At 41.3% G+C, this 11,433-nt stretch overlaps 1 protein-coding gene across 2 annotated transcripts; it reads right to left on the bottom strand.

Annotated features, from left to right (window-relative positions):
* Positions 1-5,388: 5,388 nt before the first annotated feature.
* lgals8a (galectin 8a) lies at positions 5,389-10,970 on the bottom strand. 2 transcript variants are annotated; one of them, XM_046059971.1, is made up of 9 exons: positions 10,825-10,970; positions 10,051-10,139; positions 9,665-9,875; positions 8,849-8,968; positions 8,684-8,734; positions 8,238-8,264; positions 7,250-7,338; positions 6,996-7,161; positions 5,389-6,393 (listed from the first exon to the last, which is right to left on the bottom strand). In XM_046059971.1, exons 1-9 carry the CDS (start codon positions 10,861-10,863, stop codon positions 6,244-6,246), a joined length of 942 nt encoding a protein of 313 aa, XP_045915927.1. In that variant the 5' UTR covers positions 10,864-10,970; the 3' UTR covers positions 5,389-6,243. The 2 variants fall into 2 exon arrangements, with proteins under 2 accessions (XP_045915927.1, XP_045915928.1); XM_046059972.1 differs by having other exon boundaries at positions 8,238-8,261.
* Between the last annotated feature and the right edge of the window lie 463 nt (positions 10,971-11,433).

The raw sequence follows: 11,433 nt of genomic DNA, 5'->3' as shown, positions 1-11,433 counted from the left end.
AGCTGCTCGAGTCCTCACTAAGACCAAAAAAGTGGATCAAATCACTCCAGTTCTGAGGTCTTTACATTTGCATACTTCCTGTATGTCAAATAATTTATTTCAAAATCCTGCTGTTAGATTATAAATCACTAAATGGTTTAGGGCCAAAATACATTTCCGATCTTCTGTTTCGTTATGAACCATCCAGACCTCTCAGGTCGTCTGGGGCAGGTCTTGAGACTCATAGAGACACGGCATTACATTTGTTTGGCAATTACATTGACGTTAAATAACAGAAAATAGATACAGAATGTGAGCTCATGTTGTCTGTCCAAACCTGAGAGTGTCTAGTCTCCAGTGTGGGTCCTCCAATCCAGCAGACAGCAGCTTCACCCCTGAGTCTCCTGGATGATTGTAGCTCAGGTCCAGCTCTCTCAGATGAGAGGGGTTGGAGCTCAGAGCTGAGGCCAAAGAAGCACAGCATTCCTCTGTGATCAGACAGCCTGACAGCCTGGAATCAGGAAAACATCAAACTCTGTTTTAGAAAAATCATGTCAGCAGGAAAATCCTAAAGACCATTTTCACTAACACAAACCTAAAACCAGCTGAGGAGGATTTAAAACAAACAGCTTAATACTAACCTGAGAGTTTCCAGTGTACACTGTGGACTCTCGAGTCCAGCAGTCAGCAGCTTCACTCCTGAATCCTGCAGGTTGTTGATACTCAGGTCCAGCTCTCTCAGACTAGAGGACTGGGAGCTGAGAACTGAGGACAGAGCTTTACAGCTTCTCTCTGAGAGGTTACAGCCACTCAAACTGAAAAGGGATTAGCAATGGACACAAACTAAATGTTTTATTTGTCAAATATACAGTTTTAGAAATTGCACATCCATTTATCCACCTACAGAGCTTTGTTGGAGGCTTTGACCACTGGCAGCAGCCTCAGAAGAGCCTCCTCTGAAGCAGAGTATTTCTTCAGGTCAAACACGTCCAGATATTTTTCTGATGACAGTAAGATGAAGACCAGAGCTGACCACTGAGCAGGAGAGAGTTTATCTGTGGAGAGACTTCCTGAACTCAGGGACTGTTGGATCTCCTCCACTAGAGAACGATCATTCAGTTCATTCAGACAGTGGAACAGATTGATGCTTCTCTCTGGAGACAGATTCTCACTGATCTTCTTTACAAACTCAATTGTTTCCTGATTAGTCTGTGAGCATCTTCCTGTCTGTGTCAGCAGACCTCGTAGGAGTGACTGATTGGTCTGCAGTGAGAGACCGAGGAGGAAGCGGAGGAACAAGTCCAGGTGTCCATTTGGACTCTGTAAGGCCTTGTCCACAGCACTCTGTTAGAGATGTGTTAGTTCAGGTTTGTCTCTGAAGACTTTAGAATGACGGGAGGTTGATTGTTCTTCTTTGATGAGTTTGATGAGGGATGTCCTGCTCATCCTCAAGCTGCATTTCACTCATGTCTTGAGAGAGTCCTTCGTCCCCATGCCCCATCGTCTGTGTTCCAGCTCCCTGTTGCACAGTGTCATTGTCATGCAATAACACAATGTTTGTGTCTCTGTCCATTTCTGCCTGTCTCCATGTTCTCCAACTGACTTAGGCGAACACCCCCTCCCTGTGCTGGACCCCTTTGACCAGTGTTCTTTGGGCCGGTTCATATTGGACTCTGACTGATTTCTTGGGAGTCTGAGCAGACCTTCTCTCAGAGGCAGCTGTTGTATTTGAGAGCAGACCTTCTCTCAGAGGCAGCTGTTGTATTTGACTCAGCCCAGCCCACCGGTATCCTCAACCAGTAACCTCCTGGTGACTCATCATCCGAGTCAGATGTTTCAGCATTTAAAGTTTTATCTCTCATATCACTCCTTCTCGGATTTGGTGATATTTTTCTGCATTCACGTTCCCCTCTACCTTTACAAGCCTTCCAGGGCCTCCTGCTGCAAAGCATCCCCAGAGCATGATGCTGCCACCACCATGTTTCACGGTGGAGATGGTGTGTTTATGGTGATGTGCAGTGTGAAGAACCCGGGCAATAGTTGAGCCACTGAAGCTTTTAACTCATTGAGAATGGTCGTAAGTGTCTTGGTGGCCTCCCTCATCAGTCTTCTTCTTGCCCAGTCACTCAGTTTGTGAGGACGGTCAGCTCTAGGCATCCATTTCTAAATGATGGATTTTACTGAACTTCGTGGGATGTCCAGTGAGTTGGAAATCTTTTTGTAGCCATCTCCTGATTTGTACTTTTCAATGATCTTTTCTCTGAGTTGCTTGGAGTTTTCTTTTTTCTTCATGTTGCAATTGTAGTAGGAATACTGATGAACCAGAAGCCGCTTTCACATAGAGTTTCCGCAATAAACACGGAAAGAATGTCCACCAATATGCTGCATTTGCTCTTTCTTACTCAACAAAATATTTCGGCGTAATCCCACAACCATGTGTGCTTTCATGTAGCGCTCCGGCTTTCCGGGTTACCTCCACTGCGTTCACCTACGCCGCGGCTGCTGGAGCTCAACCAGTCAATTTTCAAAATAAAATACCTTGTGCAGATTCCCGATTATAAAACAACCATAAACACTGTCAAAAAAAGAAACCATTTAACTACGTAGCCTACTTAATCATAGTAGAAGAACAAAAACAAGCACTGATTGCCAAATCAATAAAATCTAAACATGTCAGCAAAATCTGGCAGGCAAAATGCTCTTATCCTGAAATGCTCCATGTGGATTTGCAGCCTGAAGTTGACGAAACGAAACGAAACAGGAGCAGAGAGAGCTGTAGAGAAGGTAGTAGAAGCACAAAAATGATAATCAACCAACAAGTCGATGCTGAGACACTTCCAGTGGACACTGATACCGGGCTGGGGACCTAACAACAACAACTACCTTTCACACAGCGCAGTGAGCCGCCATACTGGCGTAATAATCCTGGATAATTGGGCAGTGTGAAAGCGTCTAGAGACTGGACCTCCCAGACACAGGTGTTTCTTATACTACAATCACTTGACACATATCAGCTGAACTCAGGTGATCTCCATTTCACTAATTGTGACACTGCTGGCATCAACTAGCTGGATATCTGTTGAATTAGGTCTGTCACTTTAAAAGGGGTTGAATATTTATGCAATCATCTTCTTTAACTTATTTTTAATTAATTGACAGTTTGTAAAAATTTGGACAAATTGAGGACGACACATATTATATAGCTTGAGGCAACAGAGCGTGAATCTTTGTCGGTTAAACAAGCGAAAACATGAGTTGTGTAAAGGTGAATGGAGTTTCAACGATAGGCTTCAGATAGGGAGTCTGATGCAGGGATGTCCCCTGTCAGCATTAATCTATGCTTTATCAGTGCAGCCTCTAGCTTTGCTGATTAAGAGGGATCAGCGGGTGGAAGAGATAACGCTGCCATATGGGGTGTGTGTCATAAATCAATCTGCGGACAACACAACAATCATAGTTTAGGGAGGAGACGGCATTAAAAGGGTATTGGAACTGGTGGAGAAAGATGAGAGCTTCAGGTGCAAAGTTGAATAAAGACAAATCTGAGATAATGTATAGGTAGGGTGGAGAGAGTAGACATAGGTTTAAGGGTGGAGGAAAGGCATATGAGAGTGCTGGGAGTACATTTGGGGGTGGAAAGTAAGGAGGCAACAGATGTGACTTGGACAGGGGTGATTAATAAAATAAGAACTGTATGCAGAAGGTGGAGGGCAAGGAAGTTAAAGTTCAAAGGGAAAGTAATTGTCAACAGTTGGTTGCTGTCAGTATGTGTTTATGTGATGAATGTAATTGAAATGCCAGAGTGGGTAATAACTGATTTGAACAAAATTGTGTGATTTTATATGGGAGGGGAAGGGAGATGAAACTGCACAGAAAACATTGGTGTGCAAAAGTTTCAAGGGAGGGCTAAATCTAATGGATCTAGAAATAAAAAAGGGAGCGCAGAGAATAAAGACGAAAGATAAAGATAAAAAAATATTTGGTGGGAAGATCGGGTGGAAGGAGTACCTGGGGGAAGAAAAAAAAAATATATATATATATATATATATGGAAGATGTGGGAGGTATAGGGGAGTATGGCTGGTACATGGGTTTCAAACAGTCAATGACAGTATTTATAGGGAGGGGTTAGAGGCGTGGAGGTTTCTACTGAAGGTGGAGTACGAATGTGACGTAATTCTTGTGAATGTTGGTGAATTTACCATTGTTTTTAAATGAAAAAAAGTAAACACAGTGGGAAAACACTATATGAACCTAAATTTATGGAAGGAGTAATAAAGCAAATTAAGGACATCATGTGTGAGGTTTTCCCTGGGTTTCTCAGAGGGAACTGCATCTATGCCACGGTGTGTGAGGTGGAGGGGATGGAGAACGGAGAGAAAGTAAATAAAATATACAAGAGGATCAAAGCAAGTATAACTTTAGAGTGGGCCACTACCATTGAAAGTGTATGTGTGGTCAAAAGAGGGGAAAGCATGCCTGAGTGGTATGTGGTGGAGAATAGGAAGACATGAGTTTGAACAAAGTCTATAGATGGTTGTGATAAAGGAGAAGGCAGCAGAGAAAATGTGCAGCAGTGTTTGTGGATCGGATGTGAAGAAAACATGGTAATAACAAAGAGACCAATTATTTCCTGATCAAACACAACACAATTTACACAAATATGGCGCTGAATAAAATTACTAATAAGGTTAACGTGGATATTGAAACTGTAAATGTTCATAGAATTCTGGTCTTGTTTGAACAATGTAAATCTGAGAATTAAAATCAAATAAAAATTTTTTTTAAATAGAACACGTCCTATCTTGGAAGGTAAGCAGGGCGGGGCCTGATTAGTACTTGGATGGGAGACTACCTGGGAACACCAGGTGCTGGAAGCTTTTTCACTTCTCTTTACAAACAGCAGCTGCTGCTGCTTCTTCAGTGGAGACAGAGCTTTGAAAAGCTGATTTTCTTTTATGCAGAAATCCAGATAAAGGGTTCACATAGTTTTTCTTGCAACAAGTTCATTCATACATATATTCACTACAATACTTATACTTTAATCTGTGCTTACATTCATACACACATCTCATAGTTCACGTATGCTAAAAGTAGCAAGTTAATTTTAAGTTTTCTTCAATTGTGTAGCATAATAAATTATTTTAAAATTGTGCAAATGGTTAGTTAAACATCTAACTGCGGGTTACTTTAAAAGGAACCTTCATCATATTGATAATGTGAACATTTGATCGATTTGATCTGCCAGATTTAATCTTGAACACTGTCCACGTAATCAGCTGAGTCAGTGTTACGGTAAAGAGATCAAACTTTTCAGGAGTTTATTTTTGATCCACTGCTACTGACAAACCAAACCTGTTCCAGCACTAAGTTAGACACACAGCGGGGGATCAACAGAAGACGAAGTTCATCTGATTCACGTGGTTTGTTTATTATTATTTATATTTGACTTGGTTACATCCTTAAACTCACATGATGCATTCTGACAATTAAAGCCTTCATAAAGTGCATTAAGAGAAACAACAAGCATAGATCAGTTTATACTCAGTGACTTGGTTCAGACTCTGAAGACATTTTCTGTTTTAATAAAAGACACCACTTAATTTCACATCTGATTTCCAGCTTTAAGGTTTGAGGTGATAAAGCTTGAACATTTAAAGACACGTTCATGATCAAAATCCGTCACGACAACAACCTGCAGAAATATAAAACACCAGTTTGTTCATTATTCAGCTCTGTTACTGTCTGACGCTGCTGTTAGTGATTATAAAAGGAGGTGATTATTTAACTTTAAAGGTGGAGTCAGCGATTCAAATCCAACACACGTCAGATTCAGTGAGTATCTCCTCACATCCCGCTAGCTGCCTGTTCTGCGAGCTCTGAAAATAAATCAGGTGTTTGTACTCAGCTCTGCCTCTGATAATAGAGATACAAAGAAACAACACTATTCCAGCCATGATTCGATTCGTGTGTCAGTAACGTTAAATAACTCTCCCACTTTCTAGTTCACCGAGACATGCTGTTGTTGTGATGTTAGCTGTAGCAGCAGGAAAGCTGCTGGTGTCGCTGTCTGGAGCTGCTGTGCTGCTCTGGGGCCGTCTCGTCCTCTCTGCATGTTAGCTTCCTGTTAGCTTCGCAGCAGCTGTAACGACAGTATGCTAACCCGTTCGCACTGTATCATGATGTTGGATTTCTCCAGAATCGCTTACCCCGCCTTTGACAAGTTAGTACATGTTATAATCTGTGAAAAGACGCCCAGCGACAGTCAGAGGATCTTGACGTCCAGCAGCGTGACGTCACCCAGCACCTCCAGCTGGTTGATGCGGCTCAGGTCCTGAACTCGGTGCTTGTAGTCCAGCTGGTGGAGCCCGTTGACGGCGACTTTGAACTGCTGAGAGTCACACAGGATGATCATCTGCAGGGGAAACACAGCGACTGTTTATTTATAAAGCACTTATCAAACCCAGAGATCACAAAGTGCTTTACAATAAACACGACACCTTCCACTGCGGTGCTTCTTATAAAGATAAATCATCGTAATCATCTATCACCCATGACATTCACATTATGTAAGACACTTCAGTAAATTAAATTAATTTCAGGAGGTTTAAAAACATCAATGTCTCATCACACTGGCCGATTTAAAACTTCTGACAGCAGCAGAGCTGTCAGCCTCATATGATAAAATATATGAAACTACAGAGCAGCTTAACCTCAGCTAAATATAAACAGCTAAATATAAATGTACAAATATTTCACTGTTGTATAAATGCTCCAACAAGGATCATATGCAATGACAATGAAACGGGGCCCGAAATGGCGCCCTGGGGCACTCCAAAGTTTACAGGGGATGGCGGGATATACTAAATATATTCCAGTTACGCTTCCATCAGAACAAAATGATCGCGGCATCATCACGAGGAAGGCTGAAGGGTTTTCTTTAGATTTTAAGTCACGTGAAACCAGAAAGCAAACATTTAGAACGTGCTCGATGAGCGTCTGGCGTTGGCCGGGTACCTCGAAGTACTTTCCCGCAGTGAAGGGGAAGGAGGCCAGGGTTTTCTCCTCGGGGCCCCAGCACTCGGACAGGAAGGAGTTTCTGACGAAGACCTTTTTCTTCAGACGAGGGTTCAGATGAAGAGCGATGTCAGTGCTGCCGGACACTCGCAGGTTTACACCAAAACTGAACCAGAACCAGAAAATTATGTAAACAGATCAGGTTTACCACCTTCAGGCTGAAGGAGCTAAAGTTAGACAGGTGTGTTGTTTACCTCTGTGCGTTCTGATTGGTTTCTCCTTTAATTCTGATGCTTTTTCCGACTCTCAGCCCTTTAACCAGCTCACCTCTGAAGGGAACGCTCTGTAGAAAACAAGCTTTCATCAGGCAGAAGATCAGGGACACTCAGAACCAGGTCTCAGATCAGCTGAGAGACCAAACAAGGAAGAAAGCTGATCTGAAAACACGAGCAACTACATTCTGCCCTGATTCACTATCAGTACTTTTGATTTTGTCACTACATTCTGATTGATTCCATTTTCTTGCCAATATTTGGGACTACGTCACAGGTGTGCAAATATAAATTCAATTCATTTACTCACTTTGTCCGACCTTTTTAGTTGCTATACATGTCAGAGGTCGTACACCTCTGGAGCAACGAGGGGTTAAGTGTCTTACTCAGGGACACCACGGTGGACGTGTCATAGTGGGGAGCTGAACCCGGATCTCCCACACCAAAGACTTGTGTGTTAACCACTGCTCTATCGCCACCCAATATTTAACATTCAATCGTTTAAAAGAAGCAGAGAAGAAAACATAAATCTAATAAAAAACAACCACAGTTACCAGCCAGCCATCACTAATATTTTCCGTAAGAGAATAATGCAATTTACATTATTTCGAATTTTTAATTAATGTCACCAACCTGTGCTACACTGTGACTCGGGGGTGTGTTTATGACACTGCCCCAACTTAATGTTAAACTAACTGACAATTCTCTCATTTTCCACGTGTTTTTCATGACTGGAAAATGGGTCTACTGTTTTCCAGGTGTTCCAGGAGGCGTGGGAACCCTGAGAGATATCCTGGCCTACACATCATATTTTACAGACTTAAGAAAACATCTTTGTTTGGTACAGCTCCTTGCAAAAATCACAACATAATTAATTTTAATGTGTTTTTCCAAAGAAAATGAGAATAATTACGTAAACAACAACATACGTAAACAACAACATCGACCATCATGCATCAGTAAAACTCACCAAGTCGCCTGAAGAGGAGATTATCTGCTGGAAGATAAACAAAAAAGAAGAAGAAGAAAAGTAAAAAAAAAAAAAAATGTTTATCTATAATTAGTTTGTCAGTAAAAACACATAATGTTTAATTTTAATTGTGGTGTACCACAGGGCTCCAACTTTAGGTCCTCTGTTGTTTTCTGTCAACACACCTCCCCTTGTGGACATTATTTATATGCTGATGACACTCAACTGTATTTAAACATGGTAACAATTAAACTTTGAAAATATTAAAACAAATTCTTATCTAAGATCAGAACAGAACCTGATGGGACTTCTGTTCAACAACCAAAACATTTCTTGATATATGAAACATATTAAATGAAGGACACATTTAGTGTTTTTCTCTGATGTCATTGACACCTCAAAAGGTAAACATTAATTGAAAAACAGTTCAGACAGTTTGTTCTTACATTCATCTCTGAGTTCTGGCTGGTCAGACTGGCTGCAGGAGAATCTGAACTCTGAAAACAACAACAACAAAACATCTCGTCATCTTCATCACAAGTTTTATCACATGAAGGGACAAAACCACAAATTTTTTTTTCTATCACAGAGGTTTTAACAGAGTGACTCACAGAGCTCGGGAGGATGCCTATAGCTTCAACGTTGACCTTTCCAGATATGTACAGAGTGTCGACCCGGTCCAGGTCCACTCTGTGTTTATACTCCAACACATGACCTCCGTTCACCGCCACCTGGAACAGGGGAAGAACATGTACTCAGATCCTTAATTTAAGTAAAAGCAGCAGTACAACAGTGTAAAAATACCACATTCCACGTTAGAGTCCTTACTTTAATAAAAGTAATTTTTAGCTTCATGCAGTTAAAGTATCAGCAGTAAAAGAACAACAGTATTATCAGGTTCATGTAGTTAAAACAGCACTAGTAAGCAACAAGGAACAGGGAAATATAAAAAAGACATTTATATACAGTTAGTTTAGTCCAGTCCTTCTCAACCTAGGGGTTGGATGTGAAATGATTAATGGGGGAAGTAAAAACAGTTTTATTCTTATTTTGGACTTGCATAAAATACTGATAATATTGACTGTTATTGGCCAAATCTGAGATGTCTGATCACACATTTATTTATTTATTTTTATACAAACCAGGGCTGTTTCTCAACACTGATTTGCCAAGTTCGGACTTCTGTACTTCTTTGTGATTAAATGTGATCATGGTGTGAAGTCATTTTACTACATAAAGTTTGATGATTGTGAAAACAGGTTTGGGAAAGGTTTGTTTACATCAGTCATTTCATATTTTCTATCATGATCAGTGGATGAACTTATTAAATCTGTCAAACTCCTCCATGTTGAATTTTAATTTAGATCACTACTGACTGGTGATATCGGTCGTGTTGTCACAGCGTCCTGCAGCTGCTCGTCTCTCACCTTAAACTTGTCCTTCAGGACAAGGACGATGATCTCGAACGTGGCCCCCGCAGCGAAGGGCATCTCGTACAGGATCTCCTCTCGGCCCCAGCGCTCCCCCTGCAGTGAGTTGCAGACGATACACGGCGACTTCTGGAACCTCGGGTTGAAGTGAAACGCCACGTCGGCCCTCGGCTTCATGCTGCTGCCGCACGTGAAATCTATCTGGAACCTGCAAGACAGCACGGAGGGAAAACAGGGCGGGGGCTTTAACCTGGCTCTGTCTAAACAAAAGAAAACTCCACATGCTTTTTAAAATAAAATCTAGAGATGTCACCATCAGCTTGTAAACACAGGTGTAAAACCAGGTTGATCCTCCTTCATGACTTTGTGTTGTGAGTCCTCACCTGTCAGCGTTGGACGGCACTGAGCCCTGAAAGAGAACCATCTCACCGGGCAGCAACCCGCCCAGGATCGTCCCAGCAAAGGGAACCATCTGTGTGTGGGGGGGGGGTCAGAAATATTCAGGAGATTAAACAGCTGGAAACATCTGGGGAGAGTTTGGTGACAGGGCTGTACATTTTTTCCAATCAATAAACTGAACAAATAATCTGCAGATTAATTGATGATGAAAATAATCGTTTGTTGCGGTCTAATCTGTAATCGACGCCAAACGTCTTTAAATTTACTAATGTTTTAATATTTCCTCGTGTATTTTCAAACGCTAATCAGCAAAAGTGACTCAATCTAAATAATAAATACAACTATAAGGGCCCGCTCTTTAATTCGGCCCCTATGAAACACACCCAACAAGGCTCAAGTGCAAATAAAACATGATTAAGAGTCCGCATAAAATATTCTTTAACGTTACTGAGCAGAATTAATTTAGGAAATAAAACTTTTAGGAGCAAATTTTTACTGAAATAAAGTTATTTGGAGTATGACATATATGCCTGAATTCACGAGAAATACTAACTTGACCTAAATTAATATTTAAAGACATGTTATAGAGGAAAACGTCACATTAGACATATTTTATTCATCACTTTAAAACTAGGCGCTTAGCTAGGACGCTAGCTCGCCTCCTGAGCGACACCTTACGTCATACGATGAATTATAACGAAAATAAAAATGATTTTTAAAACGATAACACAGAAGAACAAACGCAGACAACATGGTACCGGGTTCCGAAAGGTCTGTCTCGGGTTTGAAATCGACATCCTGGATCAGAACACCTGCGGACCGAACTTAGCTTCTGCTTTACTTCCTGCTTAGACAGCGAGGACGCTGCGTACAAGGATGAGACACATAACGTCAGTACGCTCAGGACGTTTTAATACAGAGTGTGGTGCGGCGTGATGACGTGGCTGTCCTCTCCTTGCAGATTGCAGTGGTTTGGTGGGAGAGGCTGATTCACGTCTCATGATTCCAATAATGAAACTTATGAGAAAAACAGCTGATCAACACTGAGGATCAATACAAATATAAATATAGTTCAACACTGACCGTTAAGATTAAGTACTCAGATGCTTTACTGCAGTAAAGTAAAAGTAAGCAAGTATAATCAGGAAAATGTACTTAAAGTACTAAAAGTTAAAGTACTCTCTGTCCTGAGACTGTTGTACCATCATATATTAGATTATTATGACTTCAGCGTTAAAGTAAAGCAGGATGTTGCTGCTGTAGTTGTTGAACTGATCAAACCGCAGCTGCTGATTGTTTTCTACATTAATTGATTTTTGAAATTCTGAAAATGGAGAGATGGCGTCTCGGTGGCCCAAAGTGACGTT

Source organism: Micropterus dolomieu, linkage group LG10, assembly GCF_021292245.1.
Source record: "Micropterus dolomieu isolate WLL.071019.BEF.003 ecotype Adirondacks linkage group LG10, ASM2129224v1, whole genome shotgun sequence".
NCBI lineage: Eukaryota > Metazoa > Chordata > Actinopteri > Centrarchiformes > Centrarchidae > Micropterus > Micropterus dolomieu.
The sequence above is the reverse complement of the archived record's forward strand: the minus strand, read 5'-3'. Positions and strand labels throughout refer to the sequence as shown.